The 20,632-nt window shown below is 41.7% G+C and overlaps 1 protein-coding gene across 2 annotated transcripts in view; it reads right to left on the reverse strand.

Moving 5' to 3' along the window:
- Positions 1–3,216: 3,216 nt before the first annotated feature.
- FHDC1 (FH2 domain containing 1) overlaps positions 3,217–20,632 on the reverse strand; it is a 51,635-nt gene continuing 34,219 nt past the window's right edge. For both annotated transcript variants that reach the window (XM_044300341.1, XM_044300339.1), the window contains exons 5-12: positions 20,135–20,220; positions 17,778–17,878; positions 13,869–13,939; positions 13,630–13,737; positions 12,683–12,753; positions 8,581–8,698; positions 8,281–8,445; positions 3,217–7,532 (exon numbers count right to left, since the gene is read on the reverse strand). In XM_044300341.1, coding sequence (XP_044156276.1) covers positions 5,520–7,532; positions 8,281–8,445; positions 8,581–8,698; positions 12,683–12,753; positions 13,630–13,737; positions 13,869–13,939; positions 17,778–17,878; positions 20,135–20,220 — 2,733 coding nt within the window. In that variant the 3' untranslated portion in view covers positions 3,217–5,519. The remainder of the gene's footprint in view (positions 7,533–8,280; positions 8,446–8,580; positions 8,699–12,682; positions 12,754–13,629; positions 13,738–13,868; positions 13,940–17,777; positions 17,879–20,134; positions 20,221–20,632) is intronic.

Below are 20,632 nucleotides of genomic sequence, written 5' to 3' on the forward strand. Positions count from 1 at the left end.
GCCGAAGATACATTAAAACAGCTGATCAGTAGGGTTGTGGAATGTTGAACCCCCCTTCCTCCAATCTGACATTGATGCCACTTCCTGAGAAAATAATCAAAAACATAATGCAGTGCTTATGAAGTGGAATTTATTTTAAATAATTTTACTTTATGTTTAAGCTCTACAAATAGCTGACACTGAGAAGGACGCCGTTTCCTGTGTTTTGAATAAGTGAACTTTTGAACAAGATTAGAAAAAAATAAGAGCACTGTATTTCTGAGGAGCGGCACCCTCTTTAGGCACCATGCACACCACCATATTTGTTTTGCAGTCCACAAATCGCAAAATACGGATACTGGCTAAGTGCATGTCACCTTTTTTTAAACTCTTGTAAAAAATCCTATCCTTGTCCGCAAAACCGACAAGAATAGGACATGTTCTATTTTTTTTTTTTTTTTTTTTGCAGGGCCACAAATGTACATAAGGAAGCATCTTTTCTAGCCCCATTGAAATGAATGGGTCCGCATCTAATCTGCAAAAAAGGTGGATAAAATGCAGAATGAAAATACGGTCATGTGCATGAGGCCTTATTCATCATGGCCACCTGTCCTACATTTTTACATGCAATCTTGTTGTTTCTTCATGTCCTGGGACTTCACTAAAAAGGAAGACTACAAGCTGAGGGCCCCGTAAATACGAGCTGTGGAAACAAAGTGCAAGGCTTGTGTGGGGGCAACGGGGGAGGCGTAGTTTTAAATCAGGGATGTCCAACCTGCGGCCCTCTAGCTGTTGCAAAACTACAATTCCCAGCATTCCTGGACAGCCTACAACTATCAGGGCATGCTGGGAGTTTTGCAACAGCTGGAGAGCCACAGGTTGAGCTTCCCTGTTTTAAATGATTCTAGATTTCCCAAGACAGCAGATAAGAAAAATAGAAAAATATTTTCAAGTAGTGACAAAAAATAAAAATAAAAAATAAAATCGGCTGTGATCATACCATCAACATGCACTTTTGGACGATAAACGGCTGGAGTTTTACAGCGTGGCGGATTGCATTTTCGTCAGACACGAGTCTGCCATTGGTGATGGCGATTGCTCGTTCACGCTGGTTTTTCAAACGGCAGTCAGCCGGAATGGCCGAAATCTGCTATACCGCCTGACTTTAATCTTTAGTGTCTGTGTTATTGCTAATGTTGCATGATCGCCTACATCAGGCATGCTCAACCTGCGGCCCTCCAGCTGTTGCAAAACTACAACTCCCAGCATGCCCGAACAACCTACAGCTATCAGCCTACAGCAGGGCATGCTGGGAGTTGTTTTACAACAGCTGGAGGGCCGCAGGTTGAGCATGCCTGGCCTACATGACTACATGGCAGGCACAGGAAACTTTAATGCAATTGTTTCCTATAGACAAAATACAACAAATAGTGAAAATAATTTCCATACATGGCACAAGCGAGACGACTCATGTGACTTGTACAGTAGATGTACAGACGTGGACAAAATTGTTGGTACCCTTTGGTCAATGAAAGAAAAAGTCACAATGGTCACAGAAATAACTTTAATCTGACAAAAGTAATAATAAATTAAAATTCTATAAATGTTAACCAATGAAAGTCAGACATTGTTTTTCAACCATGCTTCAACAGAATTATGTAAAAAAATAAACTCATGAAACAGGCATGGACAAAAATGATGGTACCCCTAACTTAATATTTTGTTGCGCAACCTTTTGAGGCAATCACTGCAATCAAACGCTTCCTGTAACTGTCAATGAGACATCTGCACCTCTCAGCAGGTATTTTGGCCCACTCCTCATGAGCAAACTGCTCCAGTTGTGTCCGGTTTGAAGGGTGCCTTTTCCAGACTGCATGTTTCAGCTCCTTCCAAAGATGCTCAATAGGATTGAGGTCAGGGCTCATAGAAGGCCACTTTAGAATAGTCCAATTTTTTCCTCTTAGCCATTCTTGGGTGTTTTTAGCGGTGTGTTTTGGGTCATTGTCCTGTTGCAAGACCCATGACCTGCGACTGAGACCAAGCTTTCTGACACTGGCTAGTACATTTCTCTCTAGAATTCCTTGATAGTCTTGAGATTTCATTGTACCCTGCACAGATTCAAGACACCCTGTGCCAGACGCAGCAAAGCAGCCCCAGAACATAACAGAGCCTCCTCCATGTTTCACAGTAGGGACAGTGTTCTTTTCTTGATATGCTTCATTTTTTCGTCTGTGAACATACAGCTGATGTGCCTTGGCAAAAACTTCGATTTTTGTCTCATCTGTCCACAGGACATTCTCCCAGAAGCTTTGTGGCTTGTCAACATGTAGTTTGGCATATTCCAGTCTTGCTTTTTTATGATTCGTTTTCAACAATGGTGTCCTCCTTGGTCGTCTCCCATGTAGTCCACTTTGGCTCAAACAACGACGGATGGTGCGATCTGACACTGATGTTCCTTGAGCATGAAGTTCACCTTGAATCTCTTTAGAAGTCTTTCTAGGCTCTTTTGTTACCATTCGGATTATCCGTCTCTTAGATTTGTCATCAATTTTCCTCCTGCGGCCACGTCCAGGGAGGTTGGCTACAGTCCCATGGATCTTAAACTTATGAATAATATGTGCAACTGTACTCACAGGAACATCTAGTTGCTTGGAGATGGTCTTATAGCCTTTACCTTTAACATGCTTGTCTATAATTTTCTTTCTGATCTCTTGAGACAGCTCTTTCCTTTGCTTCCTCTGGTCCATGTCGAGTGTGGTACACACCATATCACCAAACAACACAGTGATTACCTGGAGCCATATATATAGGCCCAATGGCTGATTACAAGGTTGTAGACACCTGTGATGCTAATTAGTGGACACACCTTGAATTAACATGTCCCTTTGGTCACATTATGTTCTGTGTTTTCTAGGGGTACCATCATTTTTGTCCATGCCTGTTTCATGAGTTTATTTTTTTACATAATTCTGTTGAAGCATGGTTGAAAAACAATGTCTGACTTTCATTGGTTAACATTTATAGAATTTTAATTTATTATTACTTTTGTCAGATTAAAGTTATTTCTGTGACCATTGTGACTTTTTCTTTCATTGACCAAAGGGTACCAACAATTTTGTCCACGTCTGTAAGTGTTGGGTGGTATAGCTGTAGGATCACCCTCTTAGGCACAACATACTGTAGGTTTTTCTTTTCATTTACTACTACAATGGGGGGAAAAGATGACAAAACAAGAAATTTACTTTTATTTGAGAAATTTATTAGCAAACTATTCTGAAATATGTAAAGATCCTTTAAATACATATTGGCTATGTACATTGTACCTTGTAGTATACAAATTTACATTATTAAACATACTTAAATAAATCTTCAGTCCGAAAATGGTAGTAAATGTACAGAACATGAGACAAGTACAGCCTACCACTGGATCCTGTTCCTGAATATCTGCCTTTATATACAGTGTATTTCTGATACCTGAACAAGAGGAAAAGCTCTGACCTGTATCTTCTAGGAAGATAGCACAGAGGGTCGACTATAGACTACAACAGGCCTGGCCAACCTGCGGCTCTCCAGCTGTTGCAAAACTGCAACTCCCAGCATGCAAAGACTACCTACAGCTATCAGCCTACAGCAGGGCATGGTGGGAGTTGTAGTTTAACAACAAGCTGGAGAGCCGCAGGTTGGCCATCCCTGGTCTATAAGAAAAAACAGGGCGTTTTACCAGATTCTCTGGAATTTCTGCTGCACAGAAGATACCATTTACACATCACAGTCTCATATGCAAAGACAAAGTACACTTTCTAAAGGCATTTTAAGTTACTCACTTTGGCAAAATGTATGTTGAATGACTGTTAAGTGTTGAAGAATTGTATGTAAATGAGCGTATAGTCAAATATATGTCTATTATTTCTGAAAAGCATGTTATATGGGCCTCCACATTAATCCAGCATGATCCTAGTTGTATATTATATGTTCCTGTGTAGCAGAGTGGCTGAGGTTGACATTCTGGACTTCTAATCCATCATTACCTCCTCAATTGATGATACTTTCGTGATCAATAATATGGTGTACATACTCAGTTATGAATTGTGGATGAGGCATCCTAGAACAGATGGCTTCACCCCGGAGGATTGCAGAATAGTGGCACTTAGGTGTCCCATTTCATAGCTCTGTGTGATGATGCATGGAAAACCCTTACTAACCGATTGGATGATGAGAATGCTTTTTCAGCTACATATCTGCCAAAGCCATGTACCAAGCAGCTGTGCCTATTTTATAGTTGTTGCCATAAACGGCATTATTTTTATAAATCCTTCTGTTATGTTTAACAGCAGTACGATCGATGAAGATAAGCGATTCTAAAAAAAAAAAAATCTTCGCCTCCATTTAAACTGTCCAATTATAAGTACAAACGTTCAAGAACCGGGGAATCATGAGATCTACATATTAGTGTTTTTCAGAAAATAAAGGCTTAGCCTGTGTTAGGAAAAAAGTCAGTTTGGTACTTTAAGAGTTCATTTGGGACAGCACGAACAATACTATCACTTCATTTACACTTAGTTGAGGATACCTATGGGCTTGTCCACCTTTTAGATATCGATGATCTATCCACCAAATCGATGGGGGTGCTGAGTGTTGAAATGATACAGATGACCTGACCAGAGAATAGGTCCTCAATATCTAAAAGGTGGGCAACCCCTTTAAAAAGTAGCTGCTGTATGTAGTAAGACCCAGTGGGTGCAAAGCCTAAACCGAAACAGGTTATCAGAATAGAAAATTCTTAAAATGCACATCCCACTTGACCAACATTTAGCAGAAGAGTAATAGACTTATGTCAAATCTAACATGATTAAGCCTAGCAGCAGGTTTGACATGTGAACAGTAAAGGCTAGAATCACAGTGAGTACACACTGAATGGTTGAGGTGCTGTCAACAGGTGTTAAATACAGAGAGATGACACCATTCATATGCACTATAAATACATGGCACTTCTGTGTTCATCAAAGTAGATAGCTTTGTATGTAACAGCACTGACAAGTCACCCTCGTATTGACTTGTATGGTAGTGAAACACTTGTGCCAGTCTCCGCTATAAAAGCCAGTCAGTCATTTAGAAGACTCTACCCAGCAGAGCCCCCTTATCAAGCCAATGGCAGCAAGATCAAGTACTCGTTTAGCTGGAAGCAGCCAGCCATAGAAAGTCAATTATTAGCTTGTACCTTTGGAAAGTGAAAAATGCTGATTAGAGTCCTGCTTGTTCTATACAATTCCCCCCAAAAGTCTGTTTTCTGGAAGTGATTACTGCTGATACAGATTCTCAGATAAGCACTCTTTCAGCCCAGCTCAAAGACACAAATTCCTTCATGAGGCTTCATAATGCACATGGTGGTTAGTAGTCCCAACAGTTATCGTCTATAAAAAAAAATAATAATAACTCTGCACTGCTTTTGAGCACAGCTTGTCAAAGGAAACAGCTACCTGAAAAAACACTATTACATTCACCCAAATAGGGGTTGTCAGACAGAGACTCTACATAAACACCTACTTCAGTAAAGGCTTCAGTATTTTCCCTAGTGTTGTTTTTCCGGTATCCTTAATTTTCAAAGAAGACCTTTCAACTATATTCCTTTCTTTTTGGGCAGTCTCAAGTTTGCCATTGCTAATAGCTTCTGTCACCTTCCCATTTGCCCTAATGCTATTGGTCCTTTTGAAGGTACCAGCACTATTTTCTTTGGGGGTAGAATCTCTACTTACTGGTTCAGACTTTCCTTTAGATTGGCGCAAAGATGTTGACCTAGTTATTGATGACGTTTTTGTTGGGGTAGGAGGAGGAGCTTCTGTCTTTGCACGGCGGGAAGATGAGGCTATCGTGTTCCTGGCAAAACTTGGAGTAGATGAAGTTCTCAGATTGCTTGTAGCTGAAGGCTTGCTTACTTCTGCAGTTGGTGAATCTGGTGTCTGACTTGTCCGACAGATCTTGGTTTCATCAAGCTTTGGCTTACTAATATTTCTAACTGGCTTTGCAGCTGGTTTTTTGATAGAACTTCTCCTCTCAATCTGGTCCCTCTGAAAACGTGCACTGTTAGAAGTCAAACTTGCTCTTCTTTGAAACTTGGACTCCTCAGTAGTAGTAGTTGTATTAGACTTGGGGGAAGACTTTTGAGTATCAGATTTTGCTCGAGACTGACGTTGTGTCTGTTTTAGGTCATCAGATTTTGGTTCATCCCGAATTGAGCTCCCAAGTTCTGTACGTTTTATACTTCCAGGTCTGTTGGTTTTAGAAATGGGTACAACTTTCCTCATTGTGACATGCTCAGAGTCATTCAACATACGAACAGGTTTAGCATTGACACTGTTACTTGGGCGAGTAACAGTTGCCTTTGTAACGCTTGGGATTCTTTCTTTTAAGGAGTTTTGCCTCTTGGGGTCCTTAGGGTCTTTACTTTTCAAGGCATTCTCCTTGGAAATACTGCTCTTTCTATTACCAGGTTCTGATTTTTCAGACTGATCAGAAGTAGATGAATTTGATCCAGCTCCACCTTCCGAATCAACAATCTGCACATTTTCATTTACTTTCTCATACACATCTTGGATTTCAGAACAGTCCTGTGTTAAAGAATAATCTGTAGCATCTTCAACGTAAAACAGTGGCATGTGCTCTTGTTTATCAGAAATACATGTGCTTTGTGACATACGAGGGCCGGCATTGTCTAAATGAGCTTCAGTTGTATCAGTTGTTTCCTCTGAGGTACTTAATGAAATAAATGGCTGGTCTTTGGTAGTTTTATCTAGTGCCATATTATTGTCATCTACACTGCTAAAGGAACCCAAGTTGAGCTCATCACTTGGTTCTAAGCTTGTGATACATGTATAATCAGAGTTTTCTGTCAGAGATTGCTGGAGACCAAATTTTTGCAACTTTTTAACCAGCCCTCGTTCCTCTACTGTGACTGTTAAGGGACTTAATGGTGCCTTTTTGCGCTGGCCTTCCATCGTATTCTGGCAGCTTGGCTGTTGGTTGTTATTTCTGTCTATTTTATCCTGTATGTAATGCAAGTTAGAAATGGCAGTGTGGTCAGGCACCTCATCTTCCAAACTTATAAGTACAGTAGGCAATGATTCTGGGCTTTGAACGGCTTCAATCTTACTGAAGTCTATATTGTTCATATTCTGATTATTTTTCTCCTTGGTTTCTATCCATGCAACTGTGGGTCTTGGATGGTGAGAATGAGATCGGGGCAGACTGTTAAATTTGTTGGCTTGACCATCCTGTGGTGCTTCCAAGTACATCTGTAGTTCTCGATCTGCTGTAACTGCTAGCGACAGCCGGGACCGCCTTGTGCTACTGTTTCTGCTTAAAGGACTTTGGGGTCTTTGTTGCAGAAATGGCAAAACGTCTTCAAGTCCTTTTTTTGTTAACAACTCCACATCATTTTCACTGCTACTTCTTCCAAACCCTCCATTTTCTCCAAAGATCAAGGTGCGCCTTTTCAGTTCTATGTCCTTCTGTCTCTTCTGCTGTCGCAAAGCTTGAACTTCCCTCTCTTTATTTTCCTACAAAAATAAAAGCAGAATAGCCATTTCACAATTAGCTGAAACATCCATATGCACAATGCCCACAAAGTTCAAGGCCTTACCCAAGAAGATTTTCAAAACTAAGGAGAAAAAAAAACAAAAAAAAAAAAAAAAAACAAACAATGGGGGACATCTATCATTCTAAAATATGCCTAAATTAGGGGTAATTCAGGTGCAGATTGCAGCGCAAGAGCTAGCTGTGCCGCAATCGGCAACTTTGTTCGCTCATGCCAGGTCTAAATAAGCGAGCATTTACAAATTTTTATAAAAGAATTAAAGGGGTCCTCTGGGCTTTTAATATTGATGACCTATCCTCAGGATAGGTCATTAATATCAGATCGGCAGGGGTTCGACACCCAGCACACCCGCCGATCAGCTGTTTGAAGAGGAGGCGCGCGCAGTGCCAGCGCTGCCTTCTCTTCACCGTTTACTTTCTGGCTGTCGCCTCTGCAGCAGTGACCAGGTGTAATTACACCTAACCGTCCCATTCATTTTCAATGGGACGGATCGTTCCCATACACTTGCATAGGAGCGATCCAGCCCATTGAAAATGAATGGGACGGTTAGGTGTAATTACACCTGCTCACTGCTGCAGAGGCGACGGACAGAAGGTAAACGGTGAAGAGGAGGCAGCGCTGGCACGGCACACACCTCCTCTTCAAACAACTGATCGGCGGGGGTGCCGGACCCGCCGATCTGATATTGATGACCCATGTAAAGATCTCACCTTTACAGCTTTGTTAAACTTTTCACAAAAATCCCGAAAGATCTGAAAACATTCATCAAGTTTCATGGTTTCTTTGTCTTCACAGAAGAAGTCTATTAAAGTGTTTCCTTCCTTTTGCAGCTCCATCTTCTGCTTCTCCAGCTCTTTCAAGTCTTTCACAGCGTTCTGAAATACAATGGATAGAAGAGCACTATTGGTGATATGTGAAATGCATGTAATCACTGTACACATCATACAAGATTACACACTAGTCAAAAAGCATTACAAGCCCCTGTTACTGGAAGGGTCCAACTCATGTACCTGAAGAAACTGGTCCATTTGCTGTGACAACTCAGCATCCTTCTTGATCTGTTCTTTGAGGGATTTCGTCTTTGTTAATAGTACATGGAACTCTGCCTCTATGTTTTCTGTAGACAACCTGAAAGGTAAGGAGACACAATTACATAACTAGTTAAGAACCTGTAATGTTTGAACAGTTTACCAAACACCTCAATGTCAAACACAGCCATGCCTGGTTGTCAAATTCATAAAGAGGATAAATTGGGTGGAAGCAAGTTATCTCAAAGAAAAAGAGGGCTTGTTACTGGATTAACAATGACTAATTTCTCACAGACTATGCCACGCTGTAATGTTCTGAGATCACATACCCTTACGGCATGATTAGTAATGTCATGCTGACGTGCACAGCCGATTAATCTAAAAGTGGATTAAACATTCAGAAAAGCAGAGAGAGGGGCTACATACTGAGCTGTGGGGGAACTTGTCTGAAGGATTTCACACAGATCGGGACCAAGCAGCCTGCAGTGTATGACAATATATGCAGGCTGCAGAAGACAAATTGGTGTTAAAACTTTTATCCTCCATTTCAAACGTGTATTTTAATCGAACAATATTTTAATAAAATAGCCAATGTAATAAAAAAAACTAAAACTAAAAACACCAACAGGTGTCCAGAACCTTTAAAGACAACCCCCAATAACTCATCTTTATATTTTTTATTGTGACCTTTACTCATCTTTATCTTTATTGTGACCTGTATTCTTCTACTGGTGCACTTTCAACTATTTTTCAAATATTGAATTACAGCTGACCATACATATTAGATGTTGGTCAGCTGAAGCCACCGATTCCAGCAAGATGGGTCAAAAACCTAATGTGAATAGGGGCCTCCCGAGTCTCCCTGGTGACAGATGTCAGGGAAGAGAAGAGTCAGGAATGTTGGGTGTCAACATGTACCATCCTTTTGGGGAGATAAGCCACCCTCCAGAGGTGTCTGGCAGCAGCTTTCTCCTATTCACAACACATGCAATTCAAGTGGGGCATTCATGTGTATGGCTGACTGCTTTCTCTCTCGTTCCCAAAGAACAATTTTGGCGGTTATGTGTAACCCGCATCCATGACAATGGAAGTTTTTATTGAATAAAGTACCGCAATTTCGGATCTAGCGAGTACCACTACTTTCTTCCTATATTTGATGTACCCTTTACACAATTTTACATATCACTGTTTTGTCTAAAAAGCCGATTTTACATACAGGGAAACCTCTCAGAAAGACCACCTCTTTGAGAAGACCGCACACTCCCCTTATCCAGACTAAACTTCCTCTGATAGATTTTCAGTTCCACCATATATTTCACATGTTGGCCATCTTGTTTTAGAAGACCACCCTTGTACAGCACTATTCAATGCACTTTCAGGTAGTTATTTCAACTGAGGAGAGAGTGTTATGGCACGTGCAAGTAGTTGTGGGGAGATTTTTTGGGGGTCAGCACTATACTGGGGGGCACTAAGAGGAGCATTATTCATACTTGGGTGAACTAAGTGGAGCATTATATAAACTGGGGGGACAACAAGAGGTGAATTATTCATACTGGGGCACTAAGGGGTGCATCTGATGTCCAGGAGGCACTATCGGGGACATTAGGTATACTGGGGGCACTGCAGTTTTTTTTTGTTTTTTGTTTTTAAACAAAGCCAAATTAACTACCTCTGTTTTCAATGGCCAATTTTAAGGGCTGTTAAAAACGGATGCCAAAACGGACATTAAAAGTGGATACACAGCCAGAAGATGGATGCGCACACTGATGCAAAATGGCCACTAAAAAACTAACTATGTACGTTTTTATGGGCATTTTTCACTGTTTGAATGTAGCCCTATACTAAAAAATTAAAATAGCAAAAATTATCTGTCACTCTGGAATCTATTACCAGAAAGTGATAGAATGTTTGGTGGCGCTTTCATCAGTGTGAATGAAACAACTTAACCATTGATTAAACCATACATAAAATGTTTTCAGCACAGGATAAGTGCGCTACACAGCTGATGAGCGCAAGGAAGGCGGCTGATGCTCTTCATCATGCCAGTTTACATGGTACTGCTTTTCTGAAGACTTTAGTTTGCTCAGGGCTGGAGTACAAGCTGAGCTTTTGTGCATGAATCAGCCTTTTGACCCAGCTTTCTCTGTCATAGTAACAACTGAAAGGAGACCCCAGTAGTAATGTGGGAAAGCCAAGCACCCGACACAAAAAGGTTAAATTCTTGCTCTTTTTTATGCTCTGGAGAAACAGAACCATAATCCCACTGGTAAAGCGGAATACGGCATACAGCTGCATTTTAGTTATAAAACGTGCGCGCTTATCATTTCACAGGGTAAAGGGAACATGTCACCAACGACCTCCCCATCAAACTGTTTGCATAGACACACAGCTGTGGTTCACCTGATTAAAATGCTGTTTTTCTTCTGTCAAAGGCTCTGTCCCCAATTGGTTCCATAAGGTTTTTGGTACTTTTGACAGTAAAAATGGAGTTGTAGCCCCTTATTCTTGCTGTTAAATGCACCATAACGCCTACTGGAAAGCACATTTACTTTCCATTTTATACTCCACAAGTACACAAGATGTAAGCATTCATACAAAAGAACTCCTAGCGCTGGAAAGTTCTGATCGTTGTTAAAGGGGTATTCCGGGAGTCTAATACTGGCGGCATAGCCTCAGGACAGGCCATAAATATCTGACTGGCAGGGGTCCTACGCCTGGCACCCACATCGATCAGCGGTTATGAAATAAGTCATGTTATTTGGATGAAGTTATTTACACCATACAACCATTGTCACTAAACCGTGGCGTTCTGTAGAATTTACCAATATAATAATTACGTGTGCTTTTTATTGATTCCTTTTTAATGTGTCAGAAAGCAAGAATAACCTGAATTCAAGCCAACAAGGTGTGCCACTTCTGTATTATACTGCACATAGTCTGTTGTACCATTTATTTAATTTAATTTTTTTATTTAATTTAATTTTTTTCAGTCAAATTATTTTTATTATAACGGCAAACATAGGGGATGTCCACAATAAAAAGCCTTTCGGCTCTCTGGGTAATCTAAACACGTGCAAGGCAATCCTTGTACCCAATTCCCGTATGTTTCGCCCCAGAAGATGCATTTCCCCCCCCAAAAAGGGGGAAAATGTCCCTGCGTCTTATGGGGTGAATACTAATGAGCGCTTCCATTATGCAAGCGCTCATTAGTACCGGAGGAGCAGGAAGCGGTGAAGACTCTGTACTCAACGCTTCCTAGTCTTCGGCTGTGCTGTGGCTGCGCACAGAGTGAGGACGCTCTATGACCCCAAGCTGTGCGAAACGGTTCACAGCACAGCCAGCAGCAAGAAGAGCAGGAGGTGCGCTGGAGGTGAGGCGCTGTGGCGTTCAGAGCAGGAGAGGAAAGTGTTTTTTTTTTATTTTTATTTTTTTATGTGTTCTGTGGCTGATGAGAGGCATGGGAGCTGAAATATGGCAATGGGGGCTGAAGAGAGGCATCGGGGCTGATAAGAGGCATATGGGGGCTCATGAGAGGCACGGGGCTCCAATGTGAGGTCCTATTGGGGTCCTATTAACATTGGGGATCTGACTGGGGATGTCATCTGATGTCTGATTAACATTGGGGTCTGATTGCTGGTCTGACCTGAGGTCTAATGAAAAATATTTTTTCTTATTGTCCTCCTCTAAAACCTAGGTGCGTCTTCTGGGCGGGTGTGTCTTATAGGGCGGAAAATACAGTACTTCCTCTTACAGTATCACTGAGCTGTATGCAATGTGCTGTGTATGGTATCAACATCGTACAGGACATTTTGCCAGAGAACATGCTGTGAAAACAGCAGTCTGCTATAGCACCTAACAGGACACGTGTTTTTGTTGTCGTGGTAAGTATTCACATTTGACAATATTAAAAACCAATATGTCTTGCCATAAAATATCACAGTTTACAAAATTACATGGAAAAGCACACATGGGTTTGTATACAGCAGTCCGTTAATGGTTGTCTCCTGTACAGTCCCATGGCAATACCCCAATGGGGACAGGAATGGCGTCACATGTGTATGTCCACAAGGATAAAAGTATTTACCTGGCCGCTTCATTTACATGTTGCAGTTTCTCAGAAAATGTAAGTAATTCTGAATCTTTCTTCTGGGCTTCCTAAAAATAAATATATATATGATAATACAGTAGTATGTAGACTAAGAAATATTCTTATAATAAATACAGATTATTGCTAGTCTTAGTGCTATCCTTGGTATGGTAGACTGAGACAACCCATTTCCAAAAGTCCTTTTAAGACATATGGAGCTTATTGGGGGATGGGGAAGCAGATCACCCATTAGAGTCCAATATATTACAAGTCAGAGTGGAACCCCCACTAAGGTCCCTTTCAGATGAGTGGGTGTCACACTGGGACTCGCAGGGCAGCACCCGTCCTGACCTCCCAGCATTGCTGGGGTGGCATAGCGTTATATTGATTTATGATGCTATGCAACCCTTAGAGGTCTGAGATGTATTGGAGGCTGTCATACATAAGGCTGTCAGTGTTCGCTAATACATCCCAGAACTCTAAGGGTTACATAGCATCATAAATCAATATAATGCTATGTGACCTGACAGTCCTGGAAGGTCAGGACGGGCGCTGTGCTGCGAGTCTGCAGCGAGACACTTGCTTGTCTGAAAGGGGCCTAATAGTGTGTCTCTTGATCTGGTGGACGCTCCTATGTTATATGGTCAGTCATTCCATTGAATATCCACCAAGTAAAACTACATCTTCCGTACAGCAGGGGTATGGTTTACCCGCTGTACTGGGGACATAGCATATATGAGACAACCTTTTCAATACTGAATAAAATGTCATATTAAATATGATGGCCCACAACTGCCTCTGGTATGCCAGCTAAGCTATATATCCAATATAGACAGCCTAATCCGTCAGATTTTCCGTCTGGGCCACTGTGTAAGGATTGCTAGAAGTTATCAAAAAATTCTTTCAATAGTTCCATGCAAACTGTGACAGTGGACTACACTTACCAGAGCCACAAAATGTAACAGATTCATCCCAGGTTTATTCGCCTTTGTGTCTGCCATCCTGAGCAGCGATGACAATTTAAAACCAACAGCATTGCCAGCATATCCACCCTGGAGAGAAAATAGGCAATGTAGGCACTGGAAGATCTCCGGAAAACAAGTCAAATGGGAATTGTGTAGGGAACTTGTGGGTATCTCGTAAAAGAAAGACAACAACAATAACCACAAGGCACCACACTTACTGCATTCATGATGTTCCCCGCTTGCAGGACCAAGTACAAGATGGCGTGTAGCTGCTCGCATGACATTAGTTCTAAATAAATAATAATAAATATATATAATAAATAAAAAATATATATATATCTTATGAAAGGAATGTCTCAAGAAAAACCTACATCTTATTTTATTATGATAAGTTAAAAGGGAATGTACTATATGGCAACCTGACTCCAAAACAATCATGCTGGAAGCAATAAGTGCTTTTGTTCTGCGCCTGTCCCACTTCTGTACAGGCCTATGTAACAGAACCCCCGGCTCTGCCGTGGTAACTGTAAGTTATCCCCAGCTCATTATTCATGGATTTCATAAGCGCACAATGCTTCTCGAGACAAGATGCTCCAGCGCTGTAGTAAACAGGAGCATAAATGTGGTAGGCATTACTTACTATGGCATCATCTCCTCTCGTATTTCCGATTCAAGGGAAACTCAAATACTTAGGGGGAAAAGGCTAATCTGCAGCTCCAATAAAAGAAGTTTTCAGATGCCAGATATGAAGAAAATATAGTATATCACTGCTCTCCAACTAAGCACTAACTCATTTGGTCACATTCTGAGCTTTGGAGTCCAGGAGGAGGTCCTATCAGTGATTGACAGCCTTCTCCCTATGACGGTGTATACACGGATAGCTGTCAATCACTGATGGGAACGCCTTGACTTGAGAGCCCAGAAGGAGCAGGAATTCTACTGAATCTTTTCCTATTAATTTGCTCAGCTCCTCCTGCTCTACAACATGCTGACTGCAGATTATTCTGCGTTTTCTTGCTGACAGGTTCCTTTTGAAGCATACCACATATTAATACTAGGACAATTTTATTACTGACTCATAATGTTGCATTTTATAGATAGGCCTAGCTATATTATTCACCCTATGCCTCTTCTCCATGAAGCAATTACTGTCCAATAACCAATATAAATTTATTACATACATATAGGCAGCTTGTGATTAAGTTTTGTACCCTCCCACATGACTATACACACACCCTACCAAAAGGTGGGTCAAACCGGTAATATAATCTAAAAAGATCTCCTGCAATAGCAAGCCCTTCTCGCTACTGTAATTAACCTCTGTAAATCTGTCTGCCTCCCTACGAGAAGAGTACTTGTTACCTACACACTAATCCTCTGCGTACAAATGGGAAAAAAAATAAACTAAAAGATTCCTATGGAACAGGAACCATCTCCGTGTATATTGCTATAGAGGTCCATGATCATATGTGAAGATGCGCACATGTACAAGATAGAAGTCTAAATGTAAGATGATCTTATGTGTACTGTACATGGGCCTCACGGGGACATTCTTTCTTCCATGGGGGTAAGCCACTGCCAGAGGTTCCCGCAGCAGCCAGTACCCTTTGTAACCACTGAAATAAACTTGCAGTTTCGGATGATCCTAGAACGCATGTCCGTGGTATAGTCAGGTGAAACCGGTAGCACTGCAAACACCTAGGTCACCTGCACACGGGTGAACGCACGCAAGATTCGCACAAATTTCCGTGTGTATTTATGTGCATTTCTGCAGCATATTCGCGATGTCTTTGGTGTCATTCATAATTGACATGCTATTTGAAATCCACAGGGCCGGTCAATTTGCGCATGGGAAAAAATAAATAAAAAAAATCTGCAGAGTGTACATGACATTTGGGTAATCTCATACACTTCGCTGGTACTGTAATACCCTGTGGGTTTTCTGCACGGGAAAACAGCACGTATTCCGCAACGTGTGCAGGTGGCCATACACCATCTAAGCAGCACCTTCCTCGCTGCCTTTGCAAATGAAGCAGGTGTCAGCTAGTGAGATAGCATAAGCTCCACATACATTGCTATCTCTGGTCTCGGCAGGGTTACGTAGCAACCTCCTGCTTTTGTTCTGTACACAGGGGATAATGAACTGTATACAAAGCAAAGGGTATGGGACCTGTTCACCAGTGTATTCAATCAGATTTCTTTACCAAGTGTAAAATGATGAATAGGTAGCCTGCATAAATCCTATTTCACTGCGCTGCTGAAAGCAATCAAATTTCTCTGCAAGTAACTATTTCAGGCTGGGGGAGGGGGGGGGGGGGGCAGCCTTCTGAACCCAGCAGGTACACATCACAGCTGAGGCCAGTCACTGGATGCAGCGGTGCATGAGACCCCGTCCATCCAGAAGGTTACAAGACAGGCACCGCTGAAGGGAAAGGGGGAAACAGGGACCCTGAGCAGAGCTGCAAAGAGCAGGCGAGTACGATTTGTGCTGGACAACTCCCTTATTGTCCAAGCATTTTGTTCATGGTCACATTCCAAGAGGACAAATTTTCTTGCTTTTCAATCGGCAGCCATATTGACTTTTCTTTTGCCGGATGGATTGTATTTTTAAAATGTCCAAAGTCTTGATGAACATGCATTAATATTTTCGGGGGGTATGATGTCTGCATCTGCATCTCCCAATCACACGGATCAAAACATCTGGCAAGGGGAGGGGGGTTCAGCCAATAGCAGGCTACAACAGGGACGCTAGGGAGGCTCGTCCCCATCTGTACATCCAGTCCGTGGCACCCGCAAACATGTCCTATTCTTGTCCATAGAGAGCAGGATGTTCCGTTCTAAAACGCACACGGCCGGTATCTGTGTTTTGCATATAGCAAAACAGGCTACAGTCGTGTGCATGAGCTTTAAAAGACAGGGCAGGGGCGGGAAGTGTTAAATATAAAGGAAAACACCCAAATACAATACAAAAAGAAATTCCTTGTTTTCCTATAAATAATGACTATATGAAGGGGACTTCCATTTTCAGATTACTGTACAGAACTGAATGTAGGAAAACCCGTCCTGATAAACACTGGTTGAGAACTCAGATTGTTACTTAGTATCACAATGCATTCTGACGGGACAGATATGTGGCAGATTTTCTGAGGTTGACTTGCAGGCGAAAATTCACCTGCAATAGCTTTATGAAATTAGGAAATTGGCCCGGGGTTGTCTCACTTCAGAAATTACATTCATCACGTGGAGAAAGTTACTAGAAGGCACTTACTAATGTATTGCGATTGGCCATATTGCCTCCTTTGCTGGCTGGATTAATTTTTCCATCACGCGGCTCGTTTCCAGAGGTTACGACCACCCTGGTGACACACTATAGGAAAAGTGCCAGCGATACTGTGGGAGCACGTATACGCAGCAGCTCCCATCCAGAACACCTCACATCTGCGCTGCAGCGGTGGCCGTAACTCCTGGATACGTGCAGTGTACAATGCCATGGAAAAATGAATCCAGCCAGCAAAAGAGACAATATGGACACAATACATTAGTATGTGCCTTGTATTAACTCTCTCTACAGGATAAATGTCACTTGCTGAACAGAGACAACCCCTTCAAGTCCTCAGCACTTCAAGTTCTGTTCACCACAGTTTTACCCTTTGCAATGCAGAAAACCAAAGCAAATCCACCACAAAATCTACAGATAAATCGCCTGGCTTTCACCTATTTCCACCTGGAAACTGCAGCAGATATTTTCCCTTGCAAATGACGATGAGGGTACAGCCACACAGGACGTCTACTAGCTATTACTGCGCAGTCCTGGAGGCTTCTATAGCAATCTCCAGAGCCCCAACATCCACGGTTCTGCGGCGGCAGATTATTTGGGGGAATCTTAAATCAAACCTTTGTAAAGTTGATGAATGGTTCCCCTGCCATATCACAGGCTATCATATGGGCAATTTTTCAAACCAAAATGATGTAGGGTAAAGGGCGATTAGAGAAAAAACAAGCTGATAGAAAATTAATCACCTCTCCCCCTTTATGGCGTACTTTTTAGAATTGCCATTTTGAAGACGTAGAAGATATAGATCCTACAGAATGAAGGAAATAATAGGACGCGCAGTATCTCTAATTACCTTTTGTGGCTAATCGGAGTATCACCATATCCTGATTCAAAGAGGAGCAAGTAGGTGAGAATTCTTTCTTCAGCACCATTGCTTCTATTCGCAAGTAATAACTGCGGAAAAAAGAAGCAGATGCTTGTAAGCGCATTACTTTTACACACTGACATATTTGCTTTAGCAAAAAAAAGGCAACACACTGAAATATTAAACAGCTATTTCATTCTCCCAATTTAGTTTTTCACAGATGTAATCCGTCATCCAAACTAAACCCATGATGAATGGATGGTTGGGGCGACAGACGGATATGATATTTTTCATTATTTGCCATGGCTGCTCGGCTCCTCGATCCCCCTGATTAGTGAGCAGAACCAAGCCCTTCACCGACAGTCCGGACGGCAAGCTCAGCTTGTCTCCGATACAGTGATATTAGCAGCATAGGGTTAATTTACAGTGTTTCTCAAAGGGGCATCTTACTCATCTGTAATGAAGAGCAGAAAGGTAGGTAGGGCGTGAGCTACCGAGCATGCCTGACCCAACCAAGATCCCAGCCAGGACACCAAACCCACAAGTGCATCCGCTGCTGCAGGATCATGGCGGTGGCCATAACCACTGGGGACAGCCGATACACAAGGTAAGGGACATAGGTGGATGGCCAGCAACAATTCCATCAGGGGCAATATTAAAGATGCTGAATAAGATGTAATTCACACAATCTTAGTTTGACAGGTATTTCATACTGAGTACTGTTAATAAATTGTTTTATTAGGGAATGTGTCATCAGAAAATCAAATTGTGTTAAACTTAAGAATTGATTTTTTTTTTTACAATTTTCAATATAATCATCTACAATAAATGAAAATCATGAAATCTTGCCGTTCTCAACCCGGCCACTGAGCCTCACAGTAGGCTGACATTTCCTGTAAACTCTTTAGTAGTCATCTCATTATTATCACAGGCAGGATTATCTATATGTTAATAACACAGGAACCACCACAGATGACCTCCTCCCACTCCCAGCAAAGTGACCTTTGCACAGGTCATAGAACATGCCTAAAATACACTCCTTTAGAAGTGAAAGAACATCTTCAGACTACAGGTTCCTATGGTCCATATGGCTGCTGTAATGCATCTCTCCAAATGTGGTTAACAGCAGCACAGGCAGGATAACTGAACCCATAATCATGTACAGAAAAGAGAAGAAAGTCTACAACCTTAATCCATGTTTAAAACATAACTTTACATCAAAATGTCATTTTGGAAGTATAATAATGTGATTATTTTCTCTAAATATTGGTGGAGTGACGTAACTCCATTGCTTGCTTTATATGTAATAATTCCTTTAAATAAATAAAAATTACAAGAAAAAAAGAATATGTATTAGTGCCTGGTCTTAAAGGGGTTATACAGATTCTCACCACTAATGTTTGTTTCGTGTGCACACCTTGTCACTGCTGCAGCCAATCACTGGCCTCAGTAGTCACATGCTGTCTAATGCTGAGGCCACGAATTGGCTGCAGCAGTGGCGTGGTGTATATGGTATGTCACCACTGCAGCCAGGAAGATTTTGTTGTCACTGCAAGACCAGGGCACGACGCTGGAAGTGCAGGGTAGAATAATGGTGTCATTTTTGCTATTGCAAAACATTCACAATGGCTGGCAAAGTGTTATTAGAACTGAGACAACCCCGTTAATTAGGAAAAATCTCAGGGCCCCTAGAAACGCCAATGTATCCATCATGGCAACCCTGACCAACGCCTTAAAGAGCTCTGAAGACAAGAAAGCTGATAACACGAGAAGTCATAATGCCAACCAAAGAAGTGACAAAAGGACTGCACTACTGAGACTGTTGCTGAAAGGTTTGATAAAACCCCAACAAAACCATAATCAGATGTGGCAGATATGGATTGTCAGCTCATGTGGCAATTCTGTCTGAACAAACACGCAGTGACGCCAGAAATAAATCTCGCCGCTTTAGCCTTAACGGCAGGATCTTGTCTGAATTAAAAGTAATGACCACTGTTTCCAGAATTACTTTTCCTTAGGAGGATTCCCTGAGAGTAAGCGGTTATTGCAGGTGATCACTGGAGCGGGACTGCAGCGCCACCATGGGAGAAATACAGCATTACATAATTCCCTTTGAAATCAATGGGCTGTCCCATGCCAATGCTCTACTTGCCCTATCTAGTAGATGAGGGTCCTAAACAAGGGGGCCCTCTAGTACCCAGAATATGCTAATAAATTGGAGATGGGTTTTCTATAGAAGACTATCACTAAATTAGAAGCGGTTCCCATTTATCAACCCAAAGTGCAGACAAAACCTGTTTTAAAGACAGGAGCCGAGCAACTGAAGACTTCTGCTCTGTACTTACTTTGGCACCTGTATCAGCATGTACATAAAGGAATCTGCCAGGGATAACTTCGTTATTTCCCCGCTGAAGGCTTTCAACTTCTTCACCTATAAAGTAACAGAGATTATATTATTACATGCATATCAATCCAGCACAAGTACAGATGGCGTCCAGACTCCAGACTAACAATTCCAGGTGGTTTAGTTTATTCCACTGAAACAGGATAGCCGAATTGTTCCCAATCTGAACGGCCGCGCCCCGACTGTACACTACACTAAGCCGATAATAGTCCTTCCAGATTCCTTTTCTCCCACATAACTCCAAAATGGTTTTATTTCTATATAAAGACAGCCCTGTAAGGTTATTTGTAATCCGCAGTGTAGCTAACGCAGCGTGTCAAGACAAGATACAATATAAAAGCAGAAACAAAATATATATACATATATAATTGTACATAATCCCCCACACAGTATACAGAAACACAATGGGCTGCAATAATAGGATTATTGCACAGTGTAT

Source organism: Bufo gargarizans, chromosome 1 (genome assembly GCF_014858855.1).
Source record: "Bufo gargarizans isolate SCDJY-AF-19 chromosome 1, ASM1485885v1, whole genome shotgun sequence".
In the NCBI taxonomy this organism is placed as follows: domain Eukaryota; kingdom Metazoa; phylum Chordata; class Amphibia; order Anura; family Bufonidae; genus Bufo; species Bufo gargarizans.